The sequence below is a fragment of the Ptychodera flava genome, chromosome 6 (assembly GCF_041260155.1).
Source record: "Ptychodera flava strain L36383 chromosome 6, AS_Pfla_20210202, whole genome shotgun sequence".
In the NCBI taxonomy this organism is placed as follows: domain Eukaryota; kingdom Metazoa; phylum Hemichordata; class Enteropneusta; family Ptychoderidae; genus Ptychodera; species Ptychodera flava.
In genome coordinates this window covers 29826911-29846552 of record NC_091933.1, presented here as the reverse complement: position 1 = coordinate 29846552, position 19642 = coordinate 29826911, and the positions used below count along the sequence as shown (strand labels likewise).

At 36.8% G+C, this 19642-nt stretch overlaps 1 protein-coding gene across 1 annotated transcript in view; it reads right to left on the bottom strand.

Moving 5' to 3' along the window:
- Positions 1–19642, bottom strand: part of LOC139135444 (adhesion G protein-coupled receptor L4-like) — a 53442-nt gene that overhangs the window by 30460 nt on the left and 3340 nt on the right. The window contains exons 2-12 of the mRNA XM_070702827.1: positions 13503–13539; positions 12328–12726; positions 6069–6275; positions 5157–5273; positions 4329–4502; positions 2927–3046; positions 2311–2405; positions 1681–1869; positions 1388–1456; positions 929–1055; positions 297–467 (exon numbers count right to left, since the gene is read on the bottom strand). Of these exons, the coding sequence (XP_070558928.1) occupies positions 297–467; positions 929–1055; positions 1388–1456; positions 1681–1869; positions 2311–2405; positions 2927–3046; positions 4329–4502; positions 5157–5273; positions 6069–6275; positions 12328–12726; positions 13503–13539 (1705 nt within the window). The remainder of the gene's footprint in view (positions 1–296; positions 468–928; positions 1056–1387; positions 1457–1680; positions 1870–2310; positions 2406–2926; positions 3047–4328; positions 4503–5156; positions 5274–6068; positions 6276–12327; positions 12727–13502; positions 13540–19642) is intronic.

Here is a 19642-nt window from a genome sequence, read left to right as displayed (position 1 = left end):
CATACATACATACATACATACATACATACATACATACATACATACATACATACATACATACATACCACACTGTAAAAAAACACACTCTCATCAGGCTTATTCTCTGGTAATGAGAAATCTATGAGAAAAAGCAGTCAAGTGACCCAGAGATTTAAGCAATTACGGCTACTTAAGTAGAAAGTAGTAATGCCTGAAATCTTCAATATTACAGGGACAAAAAAAAATAGTACAACGAAGCCATTCGTATTAGTAACTGGGATTTATAAGTTGAATGTAATCATTTCATTTTTATGTACCATTGTTTACTGCCAGTGCCATAGTCCCCGATGGAATGAATATAAAACTGTCGATTCCGCGGTCGACCGTTTCAAATGTTGCATTCTGGTAAGCCTTCGAGTCGTTCCAGTATAGAGCTGGAAACCTGTAACTTCCGTACCACGATGAATTGAAGGTGGTAGCCTCAAAATCTGTCAACAAAATAGGCATTAATTTTCAATTTTTAGATGAACCAGTGTAATATGGCCCATGGAAGACGCGCGCCTCCTGTTATTTATACCGCTGACGGCTCTGTGTGTAGTCGATTCGAATGCAATTCGCTCTGGTCCATGTCTGTGTCCATGTATATATCGTATTTTCTGATTTAAAAGTTCAAATCTGACAAAAGGCTTTTACTTGAACTTAATGTTTATGAGCGACGGAGTGAAACCAACGACGGAGAGAACCAACCGTTTTGTCCTTTATTTGTTGTTAAGTAGTCGTAGAAAATAATATGATGAATAGATGGGTCAGTTTAAGATTCAAGTAACTTTCTGGTTTACGTTAATGAACGCTTAACTTACGCCCTTCCATAATTGAGCAATACCTAATACTACACATGTACTGACGCGATACCGAAACAAAACAGCGGTTCATCTCGTCGTAAACTTACCAATGTTGGGTGACTGTATCAATGCAATATTGGTGACGTCATCAGATATCATAAAGTCGCCGACCTTACCCGCGAAACGGTCAAAATGCAAGATTACCATATCCGCCGCTCCGATCGGTCCCCGGAACTGTAATTAAACAGATGTGTATTCAAGGTATTGTTAGAACTAAGATGCTCTTTGAGACGTGTACATTAAAAATGAGGGGGTAAGGTACAGGACAGAAAAAGCACCGTAGTTGTGCGGTGTACGTAAGTCGTCAGAAACTGATTACTAATTATCTATAATGTCTTCTTAGTGCACATGTAAACAGTCTGCTGGCTAGGACTAAAGCAGTTGTGTCGGCAGTACATTTATTTCCTTCTACAGGAAAGCAAAAACGAAAAGGATACATTCAAGTCAATGTCACATAGATTAGGAGTAATTAATGACAATCGATAGAATAACAGAAGACAACTTACCTTCACCATTGTTTGCCAAAGATGAGCGTTCTCAGGGTCGAGTAATGTACTTGCTGTATAGATTGTTGCCTACGGGAATTTTAGAAATGTGTTTTGTGATTATTGTTGCATACCAAAGTGGTATAAATGCCTTGTTCTTTTCGATATGAAAGCGTATCTCTCTTGTTTCTATGCTTTGAGCAATCTATATATTACAGCGACAATAATCGAGTTTGCAAATATATGCTCTATATGCTCAAACCTGTGATATTCTTGTCAATAAAAAGACTATGACTCTTACGCAGCATACTGACCTCAATAAACCGTCGTTTATCTTCGACTCTTTCGCTCGCACTGTTTAAAAATTCGAAATCGATTAATCGACCAAATGTTTCGGTAGCAACGACCAGGTCGCCAGTGCTGGCTGTCTTTCCTGGAGATATCACCTGACTCAAATGGTACATCGTCTTTCTCAGACTGTTCAGGCCCGAGATATTCCTTATCTACAAAAGTTGAATTATTTATAATTAATATCGACTATATAGAGAGAATATTTTAATCAATAGGGAACATCTTGAAATATAGCACGGTAACAAGTCTTTCTGTGAAAGTTTTAAGAAATAACAACGTTGCGAGGATGCATTTCTGAAGCTCTGATTGCCAATGGAATCGGCCAATACCATCTTATCCATTGGAGGTCCCCTACCTTAGGATATCCCTTCTTTCTTAACTGAACAATAGTGGGATTGCACAAATGTAGACCGGAAATTTTCTAAAAAGTTTAACTTCCTTAATTTGGGATGTTAGCAATCTGTTATGTCCGAAAAGACAATAATCATATACACGTGACAGAGTGCATTGCCCTATGAACAGTCAAAGCAGCTACGCGGATGACTATTGGCTGTCCGTTGAAATTGTAGTTTTCGAAAGTCTTAATTTCTTACCTCGTCGAGGACATTGGTAATATTTTTAGAAACGCAAAAAGTGTCATCGATGGGACCCCATGTACCATCAGCGCCGCACAACCGTCTTCGTTTTCCTGTTTTGGTAAATACAGTAATTATAGATGCTATCGAAAAGAAACGTTTAACACATGTATTTGAATTCATAACACTATAGCGACACCACATCTAGTTAGATTTTGAAAAAAAAAACACTTCGCGTTATTTTTGAATGGTAACTGCAAGTGCCAAAGAAAGTCAGTATGTGCACATTTTACAAACATCCTTCGAGCCTTCCTCTGCACTGCGATGTGTTGATAAATTGAAAATGTAACTGTTCATGCTTTGGAAGTTTAACCCTTTTTGGCCTCACTATCTGGCAGTCCACTATCCTTATGATCGACGTTCAGACCCAAAAGGCTTAATCGATTTTGCAGTTCACTTTCCAAGTATATCTTACCCTTCAATGTAGAGGACATGAGTGAGTTGAACCTAGTATGTTCATTATTCAATTGTGAGAAACTGAGGGGTAAAAAGCAGGAAGATCGTAGTAACAGAGACGAGAAGTCTATCGAAAATGAAAATGCAATCGAAAGAAAATTAGGAATGAAAGCATTACCGACTAGGTTTTTCTCACAGTCAATTAGATCCGTAGAACAATCAGCATTCGTCCTTGGCCATAACGGAGAGTCATCAGTAACATTTCCGCTCTCATCTAACGGCGGACATGTGATTTTACCTGCATAGAGACCATGCACAAACATGTATTTACCTGATATTTATATCGATATTCGATAATCTACGGAAGTTGACACATAGAAAGAAATGAAAAATTAAAACCACAAAGGAGGAAATTAAGTGAAATAACTTTTTCTAGGTGATGATGGAGGGCATTTGGAAATGACGTACTGTATCTTACTTGAGTATGAACGATAAACTATTTGAGAAGGTGTCACGTTCTGAATTTGGAATGTTTCGTCTGATAGTTTTTGTATGATCGCGAAATATACAGCGAAATGTATGATTCACTCTTGCGCAGTTGGGTAACTTCGCAATGTTTCTGCAATGAAGCGTATAAAAAGTGAATTTTAATTTAGCCGGTACGTCGTCAGTATATGTAAATCTGCTTGTTTTACACCCAGTATCAAATGCTTCTGCTCCAAGATTAAATTTAATTACACAGAATCATTTACACGTTTTTACTTTAATAGAGTTGTACCACTATGAAATCATTTACACTCAGATATTAGAATGTTGAGGAGTGTCTCTCTTTTTAAATCAAGAGTAACTTTATTTTATCAGCAGAAATTTGTAAATATTTTCAATTGTACTGATACTTGTACATGGGTTTCAGCATGTCGCTGTCATTATTGTCGTCCAATTTAATTATTTCCGGTCTATTTATTGTTCCACAGCTGCCGACTTTGTTTTTTTACTGTATGTTAAATTATTTTTTTGTGCATTATGTTATGTGCCATGTTGTTTTTTATTTTTCAATTTTTAATGTGTGGTGGGGCAGTTATAGAGGTGCTCGTCACCTGTTTGTGTCAACCTTTCACTGGCGGCCACTTTATTCTAATGTTGAGTGTCACTCCTGGTGAGTTCGTTGTTTGTCATTGTGTATTCTTTGTCTTTGTATACCAGTGATGAAGTTTAATAAATAAATAAATAAATAAATAAATAAATAAATAAATAAATAAATAAATAAATAAATGGATGCGCGACGTTCTACGGACACAAAAAATCCAGTCATGACGGTAAAACCTAACTGTGTGCACATACGTGCATTGAAATAAACGTATTGCTCCGGGCGTTTGTGCCCGTGTTTTGTTTATACCGTAGTCCATTCGAAGTAACAGTCTAACCTATTGTTTCTTCAGAGATTTCAGGGATTACTTGACATTTGTCTTCTCAAGCCACTTGCTACATCGCAGAATCTCAAAAAGAGACAAGCATAATCGATGACTATTAACAGATACAATTTTTATCAATGTGTGGAGGAACACGATCAGATAACAAACCTGTTTGTTGACACCTTTCGTCTTGATTTACCGGTACGAATTCACAAGTTCCCTCGTTTGATTTCTCCGTGCCTCTCACACATTCGCATGTAAATCCGCCGTTTGTGTTGTTACACACAGTCTTGTCAATGCTTATGCTGCAGTTGTGGGTACTGGATGCACACTCATTGACGTCTTAAGAATAAACCATGGGACACAATTATCAATACAAGAAGCTACTGGTTTGACGTTTAATTTTTGCCTATGTATATAAGCCTTATAGGTGCTGATTCGAGACAGTCGGTATCAAAGATCAACTACAGTCTGCAAAAGGTAGCTATAAAACATCTATCAGGAAGTGCAGTGGCCTACAGTTAATGTACATGCATGTGCAGCTTTAATGAGGGAGCGATATCTTATAAGGTTGCTGATACAGCCTGATGTCAGCAAAATAACAGGGCTGCATACCTATATGTACTAGCTGCCCAGTGCTGCACTTTGGCCCCCAAGTTTGGTTAAGCGTGTGTCTAAGGAATTTGAAAGAGCTCCTTCCCGCTGGTCAGTTTTGCGGTTGTTTGGTGGCTTAGAATTTCATATTGGTTGATTTACTACTATAAATAGTACATAGTGTACAATCATGTATACAGCTGTTGTCCAGTTTAAATCGGTTCCTCAATTTGCATATTTTATATTTGTGGTGGTAACCTTGCCGTTAATTCATGAATATTACCAAACGGACAATGTTTAAATCTCGTGGGATCTAAGTTCTCCTTATCGAACTTCATTGATAAAAGTCGATCGGAAGATGTGCTTCAATGAAAAATTTGCCAATATTATAAACGAACCTACCGAAACATCTTCTCTTGTCGTCTGCAAGTTCATAACCGGGCTGACATGTACATTGGTAGGAGCCCAATACTTTGATGCAGTTGTGTTCACATCCCAGAAGGTCTACTTGGCATTCACCTGAGCAAAACAATGACTAATTTTAAATTACAGATGTCTTAATAAATAGTAGCTGTAAAAAAACGTCATATTTCTATTTCTTTGGTCGAGAAAAAGAACTCAAACTCATCGCGGAGAGTATTATTTGATGTGTAATTTACTCAGTAATATTCGCTTTTTTGTAATTTGTTAATCTTGCAGGATATTACACAAGGTCCTCACCAGTTTTGTAAAACTGTTTATATGTTTGTTTACAACTTCTGCCCATAAACGTCAATTATGACGGAAACCGTGTTCATGCACATGCACTTTAATTTTCAAATGAAACTTAAATATCAATGTACTATGTTCGTTTACTGGGAGTGACTTATTTACAGGTTATGCGGCAAGTGAGGGTACTTTGTTGCGGATACAAAACCTTATTGATGGAAATTAGCATATTTGGCGGGAAATAATCACCGAATGAAGCGAGGGCCAGATTCCAGCTAAGCATGGGAAAATTCCTTCGAGAGGTATATCGATTCTTTTTTCATAGTCAGGGGACTAATGAGCGTGGAAATGGCTATATTTGCCCGAAATAAGCAAATGATTTTCATACATACATACATACATACATACATACATACATACATACATACATACATACATACATACATAAATACATAAATACATACATACATACATACATACATACATACATACATACATACATACATACATACATACATACATACATACATACATACATACATACATACATACATACATACATACATACATACATACATACGCGCGCACACGACATGAATAACTTGCCAGCTGTCGATCGAGTGTCAGTGGTAGCAGAAGTTGTTTCTTGTCTTAAAGTAGTGCTTCTTCCCGTCGTTGAGATGTCTTCTTTTGTTGTTACGGGCACCATAGTTGATGTCACTTCAGAACTTGTTAAACTTTCCTTTGTAGTTACACTCTGTGTTGAGCCGCCCAATGTAGTGGTAAATTGTGTTGTAGTTTCCGATGGGGTCTCTGAATTGACAAAATAATTAATTAAAGTTAGAATACGCCACAGGGAGAGAGAATTCGTTTCTCTAGTACTTAATATATGCACAGCATCCCGGATTTTCATTCTTAAGTTTGAAAGAAAATAATTTAGTAGAGTTGCTTGTAGGGACGTTTAAGCAGGAATCTAAAGCCGTCAGTTTTGAGGCGTGTACTAATAGATCATTTTCTCTTAAAACTGCGTATTGTAAGAATGACCATATATATAGAGGTTAAGTTGCTTGACTCTCTAAAGTGTGAAATCAATTTTAAAAAACAAAACAACCAAATTAAGGAATTCTTAGCCAATGCGTTTGAACAATTCTTACAGTTGATAATCTATCTGCCCTCATGAAGGTTATCAAAGCGAGATTTACATTGCGCATTGTGTGAAAAGTTCATGAAGTAATGATTAGCCTGAATGACACTTACTATGTGTAATTACAAAACATGATGATATAATTGTGTAAATTGTTAACGTTTCAGTATATATGGAACTCATAACATCAACCATATAATACGGCAGATCGTTACAAATAATCGCAATCATACCAATCCATAATCCAATAACACTAGGTCAAAATTTGTAAGACAATAGTTGAAAACGTAGACACAAAACAGCACAGAACAGACAGTAAATAGACGGTACATAAACAAAGTCAAATTCATGAAAGAAAGATATATGGACCTCTGGCCAAAAGACCAAGAAGTGATGTCAGGTGTTTCGAAAATAGTAAGCGCATCCTGCCCCACATGTGGCACCCGCCATATATCAATCTGTAAGTCAGATAGGTAGTGGTCACTAACTAAGGCCCAATGTCACCGATGCCATCAGTGATCATTTGTCGAAGAGAGATATTGTATTTATCTACCAGCTTGCGATACCTGCCAAAAAAGCGTTTGAATGTAGAGACAAGTCTTGCTCTGGTGTAACCTTGATTTAACAGTTTGAAAGAGAGATGGCCATGTCTCTCTACAAAATCACCATATGAACTGCATGCTCTTGCATATCGTATAAGCTGGGAAATGTATACCCCATAAGCAGGTGAAAGTGGAATATTACTGATGAGGTGTGGAAAATTAATTATACTAAAGTTGAAATCATCTCTCTTGTCATATAGCCTAGTAGAAAGGTGACCATTGGAGTCAAATTCAAGTAAAATGTCCAGATATGAAGCAGAAGAGGCCGTTTCTGTAGTTTCTTTAATCTCCAATTCTGGAGGATAAATCATAGAGAGATATTTACTGAATTCAGAGTTATTCAATGAAATAACATCGTCTATGTATCTAAATGTTAGGTTGAAAGTACGAGCTACAGAGACCTTTTTCTGCTTGATAAGGTTCTGGATAAATTCTGCCTCGTATGAGAACAGAAATAAGTCGGCAAGTAAGGGAGCACAGTTAGTGCCCATGGGAATTCCTATACACTGTTGGAAAATGTGTCCTCCAAATTCAACAAATATGTTGTCAATGAGGAAATCAAGCATACTGATAATGTCTTTCTCGGTATAAAACACTTTAGCGTTAGTTGTATTTTTAAACCCCTTGACTACCTATGGCGCCGGATATATCCGGCGCCATATTGAATTACCATATACCTTGAGTGCCGGAAATATCCGGCACAGTTAAATAGGCGTATTTGCTTCGTTTTTGTCGCTAAAAATCCCGTAATTTGGCGTCGGCACGCGCAGAGCGACTAAGATTGATGTATTCCGATCTGGCCTGAATGTGATTGCAACCCCATACGTCCGAGTATGGCCAAAATCTGGAAGCAAATGTCGTGACCCATGACCTCGACCCTGAAAGGTCAGGCTGATCACAGAAGCGTCGTGCTGATTGTTTACAGTTTTCAGAAGTACGGACGATCGCGAAGATGTTTATGTTTGTTTTTTTTAATGAAATGAAATGTTTATTTATTGAAAACAAATGATTTATATGTAAAAATGTTCTATTAACAGCAATATTCGTGAATGAAACTAGAGGAAATACAATTTTTTACTATAAGCCAGTGAAATTTTATAGCAGCCATATTATCAATATGACTGGTCACATGACTGGTCATGTGTTAGGTCATGTGATATGTTGTTCCCTAAAATGTATTTTTAAATATTGTGAAATATTTTTTGATAAATCATAACCATTTTAGATGCATGTTTCTGCAAGGAAGACATAAAGCAGGTGTTTACAAATATAAAATGTGTTGATTTTCAAATACAGAATCATGTCAAATGCTGATGTTTGTGGTTCATTTACTCTGCCTTTTGTGAGAAAAATCTTAAATTCGTACATCTATAAATAAAGTAAAGGGTAGTTATTATTATATATATGTAAAGACAATGCCATGAAAATTGCAACTGTATTCAAATTTGCGTCATTTTATGGATTCAAAACACGTCCTGATGCTTCAAATATTCATATTCTTTGCCAACTCTGGTCACACGATGTGTCATGTGATCAGTCACGTGACCTGGAAATACAAAACTTATGTATGAAAAGGTGGAAAATTTCATGCTGATTCAGAAAATATATGGTTTATTGGTACTTACTTAATTTTTACACTAAGCAGTGTTCATGCAATGACCACACCCAAGATTTTATCAATATTTACATAAGGGGCCTGGTATATAGGAATACATTAGCCTTGGTAGTCAAGGGGTTAACACAATAAGTAGAATTATACCCTAATACCACATATTTGTAACGGCGTGAACCGTTTTTGTAGAAAAATGCTTGGTTGATGATGTTTTTCAAGCGTTCTTTTCAATTTATCATGTGGTATTGTGGTATACAATGTGGAAAAATCGAAAGTTTTAATAGATGTTATTTTTGAAACAGATCTTGATTTCAAATTTTCCAAGAGTTCCTTCGAATTTTTTAATATCCACATTTGATTTATACCACTCCGAGAAAAGACAACATCACAGTATGATTGAAGTCCCCGTTTAACAGTACAAAGAACAGAAGTCAGTATCTTCGATAACTCTGTTGTTGAACATTTTGAAGATCCTGCGATAAACCTAGCTTTGTAAGGTGTTTTGTGGAGCTTTGGTATCCAGTATAAGCTAGGCAACTTATTATGGTCATCCTTTGTTGTAATATTAAAATTATCCATGAATGACTTATGGTTTGCCAAAATTTCACATTTGTTGAACATTGATTGTCTGTAAGTGGAGTTGGTTGAGGTCTTAGTTACACCAAGTTCGTCTATAAGACATTCAAAATAATACTTCTTACAGACAAATACAATGTTATTGGCAGCTTTATCAGCAGGGACGACAACATATTTGTCATGGATATCATTCAAACACTTAACAGCATCAGGATCTTTAAATACAGAATAGGGTCTTCTGCAAACATGTGATCTTAGTCGACCAATGCGGCCACGCACTATTTTCCTCACAGATTTGACCCATTCTGACAGTGTGTCCAACTCTACATCCTCCCTTTTAGCCCATTTCCTGGCATAATCTTCAACTGAGTCCATAATGATCTTAAAATTATGGTTCCAGTTGATCCTGCGAGGTTCTCTGAACTTGGGTCCACAAGATAATATCTTACGAAGGTGGTGATGTTCAACCAAGTTCAGATCACCAGTGATGACATGGCCAACTGGAGTATATTTGAAGGGAGATGTTGAGCAGTCACAGGATGCTGGTGTTTGAAGGAATTCATCAATTTTTAAGTGCCGCAATGCCTTATTGTAATTGAATATTTTATTGGAGATTGTCTTGGTGTATTGATATGACAGAATAGGTACAGACTGGTTCTTAAAGTATACAGGTATAGTTGATGTAACCTTTTTGTTGTGTAGTATATTGCTGATATTAATGGCATCAATTCCTTTGTTAGTAAATGGAAGATGTATGAAATGACGATGATCATCAGTCATAGGTTCAGCACGAACAGGCTTGTATAGTCTGTATAGTGCAATGTCAGCAATAATACTAACCAGTCTGTACGGTTGTTTGTTCGGATCTGTCAAAGACAATCCCAATGCATAGACATGCAACCTTCTCAAGTCCTTGATGGAAAGAGCAAATAATGAAGTACGAATGTGATGGAGACCTAAAGGCTTCTGCAATAAAAGAAGCAGTTCATGAAATTTGTCATGGCAATTGGATGTAGCTGATGTATCCAATTTAGGCCGATGGTAACGCCTATGTCCATGACTACGTCTTCTACGGACAGAAGACTCAAATAGGCCCATCACATTCACTTCTGAACAACCAGGACTTGAGAGATTGCCTATATCTTTGATGTTGTCATTACAACCATAAGGCATTGCGGTACCTAACTGTCTAATCCAGTGGTATTCTCTCTGTCTACGGAATGGTGAACTAAGTGTGGGGCTGTTGGTTGGATGGTATATTTTTTCAAGAATACGGACACGCATAGACAAAGTGGAGTGATCGTCCTGGTTAAAATGCTTATAAAGTTGCACATCCAAAGATCGATTCACTCCACTGCGATGTCCGTTCATTCTAGATCGTAAGCTGTTTCCTGTTTCACCAACATAAATGAGCCCGCACAATGAACACTCAATTCCATAGATTACGTTTTTTGTTGTGCAATTCAGAGGTTCCAGACATTTGGTAGAATAGGTCTTACCTGTCAAACTACTACTGAACTGTTCTGTAGTGATGAGCATACTACAGGTTTTGCAGTTTTTAATACCACACTTTGTGATAGAACCTGTATAATCGCAAGCTGGAGATGACTTTAAACAGTCCGTCAGTAGCAATTTGCATGGTTTAATTGTCTGGTAGCTTTCTCCATTTCTGTGATAAAAATTGCCCTCTGATTGCACGTATGATGTCTTAGTAACATCCCGAAGGATAATCCGAGGGACACACGGATTTTGAGCTACTGTGCCCCGTGTAGCTGTTCGGGACCTTGTTAACCCGGCGACGTCCCAGCCGGTATGAATATATCTCTTATACAGTCCTTCATTATCATGTACAAGTACCAGGTGGATGATGCCCTCGGGGACAATATGTCCACCAGCAGGAGCATCGACCTGGTCGTAGTAAATAATCGCAATCATACCAATCCATAATCCAATAACACTTGGTCAAATTTGTAAGACAATAGTTGTAAACGTAGACACAAAACAACATAATTGGTATTCCATTTTACAGCAGGCACAAGCAATAACAGAAGACCCCTGACCTGTGGTGCTGAGTAACTTCCTGCTTATAAGTGGCATAAAGTTGTCTTTGTTATTCATCTATTTACAACAGTCTTCGTAAAATGTTTGCTATTTCATGTTTTCAAGATAAGCTCAGCACAGTTCAAGTCTGAATGAATCTTTTAAGTCCAACATACAGACACCAACCAGTTCGAGAACTTATTATTTGATACAGACTTCCCTCAATGCTAACCTTTGACTTTTTAATAAAATGTTGATCCACAGCAGGAACTAACGGACTCATACGACGTGCAACACCCACAAATGAAAATGTCCAACATGTTTACCAAACCGAGACCTGGATCAATAACTTAACGAGGGAAATTACTATGATATAAGCCACATCTTTTGAAAACATTATTGTCAAAGCCATATAGTTACGAATAATATGGCATCAAATCAATTCCATAATCGTTATCATCCAAGGCAAGTAAATGATTAGGTCAAGAAACAGTACAAAAAACAAGAAAAACTACAAAAAAAAAAAAAAAAACACTGACGAAATCAATAATGCAATCTTGAACCACTAGTTAAGTCTGTGGTGGTACCATGTGTGCGGAATTGGTAAGCGTGCCCTGCTAGCATGCGACACCCGTCAAGATTGAACTAAAGTGATAAAGTCATTGTACGGTAATTCAGGTGGTTGCCAAATTACTGTTCTGAGTCAAAGCCAAAAAGACTGTCTATCATCATCTCAGTAACAGATTTGTCATATTTGGATATAAGATGTCAATATGTAACATAGATCTTTTTTAAATGATCCCTGTTTCCATTTTTATGTCCACCGCGACTTATTCCATCTCATTTAAATTAAACTAATGTAACAAAAGTGATGAGTGAAAGATAATATACCTTGCATACAAATGAATTGCTTCTCTATCATACCATCCTTTGCCTCTAGTTTATATTCAGGACATCCATCCTTCTTGATCCATATCCTTTTGCCCTGTTCTCTAACGAGGGTTTGAATCTCTGGAAATATGTTGACGTCAATTGAAGAATCATCGTTTACCCAGCGCCATGCATGGTTTTTGAATGAGGCACCAATCCAGACTTCATCTTGTACACCAGCTGCACAAAGTTCGCTGTAGACATAATCTAAGTCTTCTTTTGAGTAGAATGTAGCCAAGTGCCAGCCATTTTCTTCGCATTCGTATCTAGCAAGACCAAATCTTCTGTGTAAGTTCCATTGTGTGTAATTGATGTTTTTTCCGGATGAAGATACAATGGTAGATGTCACCGCATCAGACGCTACATTATTAAGAAATAAAAAGGAGGATAAGAAGGATATAAAAATGAATACACACTAAAAAAAGGTCGGCTTAATAACGTTTTGCTACCAAAAAGTTACGGATACCGTTAATGATTCCCGCGTCTTACACCACAATTATAAGTCTTATGTTCGCTCTGGTATGTAAATAAACATTTTAACATTTTCAAAACTAGGACTACTTCAGGCACAGTATTCTGTTGGCTTCAAGTAATTTCAATTATGCTAATTTTATGCTACATTTGATCATCGTGCCGCTTACTGCAGTACAACCTATTTTAGAAACGAATGTAAAGAAAACTAGCATGAGAATAGTTACCTATTTCAGCGTACTACGAGAAACTATCTAAAAATTAGACATAGACAATATTGTACGTTAAGCTTTGATTGTCGATTGAAATGTATCTATCATTTCAATATTTAACAACAAATTGATATCAAATTATTCATTTTTTGCTACTAATTTGTTATTATTTCCTGCAATTTTAGTTAAACTTCGAAGCTAAAATATATGTGCCAGCATTACTACTCTGGATAGTTTTGCTGAAACTCGAAATAATGAATAATGCTAATTGTGTCGTAAATCTAAAGAAATTGATCCAGTTGTGTTGGTTGGCATCAGCGCACCCTAATTTGAAGCAGACAACTTCAGCTAAATATTTTCACTAGAAAGCATGAACGATATGATATTAGATGCAAGTACTTCAGATGACATATAAACAGTGCACATGTCTAATCAATTTTATTCTAATCTCACCTGCAGCTGCTAAAAATGCCAGAACACCAGTGGTGACCTTTAGAAATACAAAGCAATCATAATATGATGACAATTTTATAGATAATAAAACGACTAATTTGATGAGATGATAAATTTGTATGCTCAATGGTGACACTGTATATAGTAATAAATATATGTGGACAATTCTTAATGGCATGCATATCTGAGCGGATATATCTGTGAAAAAAAAGTAAATTTTCGATTTTTGCAGAAAAAAGTGGTAATTTTTTTTATTCCAAGAGCTTCAAAATGAGCCAACGCAAGCTGAAGATCAGAAGATTATTTAAAGATCCAATATCTGTATCTTTTAGCATTATTTTTATGATTTTACTTCCAAATAAAACAAGTTCGTGGGAATGTACTCATTGAGGAGTATTTATACAAGTATAATAAACTGTCCACAGGGACTGCATGTGCAATTTTTAGCAAGACAAATAATAAAAGTTTGCCCAAACTTACAATGGCGTCCTCATGCAAATAAAGCAAAAACACTGTACGTCGTGCATATATTCATTCGAATCTTCACAGAAACAACAGAGTTGTCCAATACAATGCATAGTGCTGAATGTTTTCCATCACATCATATGCTTTGTTTTCTTTGTAATATAACCAGTTATTTGAAATGGTGGGAAATCAAAATAACGGTTAAATTTAAATTTATTTTTCTAATTTTTCAATAGTAAAAGAGTATATCCTTTAAATTTGTAGAAGTTCAAGAACACCAGAGAAAATAGAAAGCCTTTTCAGGTCAACAATTTCAAGAGTTACAGCTACAGGGACACTTTAAAAATATTACGAGTCCAGGTATCAGTCCATGAGGCGCATTTTACGTTAAACTAAAGTTATGTCACAGTCCCTCCAGTGGAGGTACTTTGGGTATGTTAAGATTTTAATCCACTGAAAGGTGTATGTGTCTGTATTTTAGTCCAGTTAAAACAGCGAGTGAGAAGTTTTGGATGAAGAAGTATTTTATATATCCTAAAATACTGCTACCGATGTATTCATGCATAAAATTGGATAAGGACTCATAAGAATTCATAAAACTAACCAAGGTGCGAGTAAAGATTTTTTCAGATTTGTCATAGCAGAATCTTCCCTGAGCTAACAAATCTACCTTTTAATTTCAAATGCTGGCTTTGATCCAGAATCAATCTGATAAGCCACAAGTCAAGATTAGGGATTCCTCATCTGATTCCGACACAACTGAGAACAACTTATATGAGAGCCACGTCAACTCGTTCAGATTCACGAACCTATTTCAGTGCAGTTTCACTGTTAAGGTCCCTATCGTATACCAAACTGAGTATTCGGGTTTTTCATATGTTTACCGCCTTCCGGTACAGTGATAAATTGCCTTCATCACATAAAACAAATCCGCAAACTCTTCGATCAGAATCGAACTTGAAAAGTAGCGCTCTAACGAGGACATCAGCTGTCAGCTATAGCTGTAGCCTGAACTCTGCAGTGCAGCGCTATGGATGTAACATCGAAAGTCGGACTTGGACGACAGAAGTGACAAGTGACAAAATTTGAAGATATCTACATCAAGATATGTGTCACTGTAAAGATCAAAGTTCGTAAGACATAAATTTTGACGACCGGGATCGGGATAGACGTGTTGACACCGGCGGAGAACGAACGACTGTTAGTGACAGCCCACGTTGTGGCCACGTATACTCAGTCTTGGTCACAGTGATTGCTTTCGAACTGAACTTTTCGAGCTCGTCAAGATCGTAAGCTTGTGATATTCAAAAACAACGACACCTTCTAGAATAAGAACTATTGGTTCAATCTTGTTGTTACCTTCCCTTCATAAATATGTTTGAAAATATTCTAAGTAACTCTATAATTATAGTACGGCGCTAGCGCGATGAAGCCCCTTGCCAGCCGATGGTAGCCTTCCTTTGCCGTCGGGACAGCGCGAGACTATGATTGACAAGTTCATGTCACCGAATCGGTATGTCTGATTGGTTGAGATGGCATTCGGTGTATCAAAATTTTAACTTAATCGGATTAATGAATGAAAGTCCCCAGTAATCACTTGCATATCTCCATGGCGATGGGCCGTTTTACTCATTAAATAAAAGTATACCAGGAAATAAAACCCAGCTCGAGACAATAATGCAATCCTCAACTATATAATTTTGATCCATCCACCTCAAACAAAAGTAAAAAGACAATTCATGTGATAAATATATAATCCCATGGAATTTCCCCTGCTTTACGTCATTGTATACTCTTGTTTTGCGCGGCGCCGTACAACTTCGAGCCGAACTCGTTTACCATGACGTCAGAGAGAAAAGGTTCATGGGATTATATATAAGAATAACGGAGAAGTGCAACTATTTTTCCAGCAACCACAACAATTATTCCGCTGTAAGTTTCCGTTACGTTCAATACCAATTTACATGTGAACATTCGACATTCTATTGGGCAGGGTAAGGTAATATGACAGGCAATTTGTACTTGATTTCAACTTAATTTGCATTTGGTTAGTAATTACTAAGGAAGATTAGTTGTCAGAATATAGTATACAAAGCATGTAAAACAAGTCTGTCACATCTGCAACCCTCTTATTTCGAACATGTAAAATTGATATGGTTAACAAAATAGCAATCTTAATGCAGACTTTTTCTTTCTTTCTATTCAATTTTTTTCTCCTGCCAGCGTTTCTTACTAGTAGTTGGTCATGAATTTATTCTGATCTATCCTGACTTGGCTATTTCTTACAATATCTTCACGGTACTCTCATTGTCTACTCTTTCTACAACTTTCGCTATGAAATACTCTGTATGTATTATCATGCCAATGCCGTGTTATGAATTACTATTACTCCTACACTGCCAACCATGAATAGAACGTTCCATTGTGATAATGAGTCTTCAGACTGGCAAACGCCGTTAAATTTTAATCAGTAATACGAGACATAGTCATGCTCGAGTGACAAACTCAATGAAATCGGCAATAAAATGACTCTACACTCGTATAAGCCGGGTTACCATAGAAGCAACAGGCCATTATCAATTCGACACATGTTTGTTAAACTGCTAAATATAGCATGATTTTTAAAAGCTTGCAAAGACTGCTACATTTATTCAAAGTTGCTTGCCAATGCCCTCTGTCCTCATCTACCCTTTTTAAAATGGAAAACGTTTTGCATGTTTCGCACCATTCAGTTTTCAGCTGAAACGAACTGTACTACGACCAATTTTCAGATATTTTATCGGTGAGATAAATATTGAGTGGTAGGGTTAGCTATAGTCCTGTGTTCGATGCTGTGTGTTGGTGGGAGGCCGTACAACGCCGGAGACACACAGCATCGTACGCAGGGCTAGTTAAGTTGTTGTTCGCATGATAATAGATAAAATAAGTATTTAGACAGCTGTTTGCTCTGGGGAAGAATATCGGACTTTCAGTCCCATGGAATTCAACTTTAGCTGGATTCTGTGTGTAGAGTAAGAAGTAAATGACCAAAAAATAGACAATAAAAGTTTGATAGATTAAGGAAGGTCAGATGAGGGGGAGGGTAGTAGTTGACAGATATCAGCTCTCTCACTTCAACTCATTTTTGTGTAGAAATATTAAATTATGCATGGCCGCAAATTTGCTATTTAATTTTACATTTGTTTTGGTTCCATCTATTAATGACGAACCGGGGCTCAATTTGCTACTGTTTCTCTTCGTCTCCATGAATGAGTAAACGGCTTATATATAGTCTTCGTCATGATAGGGGAATCACAATTTTACACGGGAGCGGGAATTTTGTGGCTGTAAAAAAAGACAGAGTGTCATTTACAATTATCAGCAAGCTTTTGGATTACATTTTATATCGATTCAAAATAAACAATGCAGACATATATTACTACAAAAAAAGAAAATTTGTTCGAATTGTTGTTAATATGGGGAGTCCTCTCACACCATCAGTGATATTAAGAACTCCCTAGGACAATCCTTTTTCGCGACGAAAGGCATGTCCACTAGATAGGTTCAGTCGTCCTAATGTTACTGATGAGATGAGAATTCAATTAGTGTATGTCTAAGGCATTGCATATGAAATTATTAATCTCAGCTATCAGGTGTTTTATTTGTACTATTGGATAAGAATTCTACAAGTCACTTTCATGAACTATAAAGCGAAAAGTAATTTATCGGTAACTGCATAGCCGTAAAAATTTTACATTTAATAGTATATAGGTTATTATTGAAAACTAACATATGGCAGAACTGAAAGACTGTCGTTGTGTTGAGAAAGATTGTTGTTACAAAGTGTTAACCCTACTATTCGACATTCGACATTCTATTGGGCAGGGTAAAGTAATATGACAGGCAATTTGTACTTGATTTCAACTTAATGTGCATTTGGTAAGTAATTACTAAGGAAGATTAGTTGTCAGAATATAGTATACAAAGCATGTAAAACAAGTCTGTCACATCTGCAACCCTCTTATTTCGAACGTGTGAAATTGATATGGTTAACAAAATAACAACCTTAAAGTCGGCTTGTCTTTTCTGTCCATTCAATTTGTTCTTTCTGGCTGGCGTTTCTTAGTCGGTCATGAATTTATTCTGATCTGCCCTGTCTTGGTTATTTCTTACAATATCTTCACGGTACTGGACGGTCATTGTCCACTCTTTCTACAACTTTCGCTATGAAATACTCTGTATGACAAATTACTATTAGGCCTACGCTGTCAACCATGAATAAAACGTTCAATTGTGATAATGGATCTTCGGGCTGGAAAACGCTGTTAAATTCTCATTATGAGACACAGTCATGCTCGAGTGACAAACTAAATGACATCGGCAGTAAAATGACACTATATTCTTATTAGCCGAGTTACCATGGAAGCAACATGCCATTATCACTTCGACACATGCTTGTTAAACTGCTAAATATAGCCAGATATTTTAACGACTTGCAAAGCCTGCTACATTATTCAAAAGTTGCTTGGCCTCTTTCCGCATTCACCCTTTTTAAAATGGGCAACATTTTGCATGTTTCGCACCATTCAATTTTTTCCTACGGCAAATTTTCATATATTTTATTGGTGAGATTAATGTTGGGTGGCAGTGTTAAATAGCCTGCGTATGATGCTGTGTGTTGGTGGAAGGCCGTGCAGCGAAAGGAACACATGATCGTACCGTGCCGCTAGGTAAATTGTCGCTTGCGAGACAGTGGATAAAATAAGAGTTTGACCTCACATGTTTGCTGCTGGGGACGAATATTGAATTTTGATTCCCATGGAATTTAGCTTTGGCTGGATTTTCTGTGTGTATAGTAAGATACAAATGATGACCAAATATACCATAACAATTTGATGAGTTAAGGAAGGTCAGATGAGTAGTTGACGTTTATTGCTGATATCAGCTCTCTCACTTCAACTCACTTTGACTTAAAAAATTTACATGGCCACAAATTTACTATTTAATTTGACATTTGTTCTGATTCCATCAATTAATGAAGAACCAAGCTCCAATTCGCCACTGTTTCCGTTTGTTCTCTATGAATGAGGAAACGGCTTATCTATGGTCGTCGTCGTCACGACATCTAAGAGTTGAAAGTTTGTGGCTGTCAAAAACAGAGTGTCATTAACAACTATCAGCAAACTAGACGGCATTTTTCGGATCAAAAATATATTCAGACAAATATTACGGCAGGAAAGAAAATTTGTTCAAATTGTTGGTAACATTGGGGGTCCACTCACACTATCAGTAATATTAAAAACTCCCTAAGAAAATCCTTTTTCGCAACGAAAGGAGTGACTGTTAGATAGGTTCAGTGTCCTAATATTACTCATCCATGAGAATGAAATTAGTTTATGTCCAGGGCATTGCATATTGAATTATTTGTCTCAGCTATTAGGCGTTTTCAATTGTACTTAAATATTGGATGAGAATTGTACAAGTCACTTTCATCCGCTATAAAGCGAAATGTAATTTTCAGTATCCGCGTAGCCGATAAATTTTTGTCACATTTTTAAAACTAACATAAGGCAGAACTGAAAGCCCGTAGTTGTGTTAAGGTACATTGTCATTATATTGGGTTCATCCTACAATTCAATACAACATTGTCGACATTCTTTAAGTGTCTAAATTTCTCCCGGCAGGAGCGAAAGCTT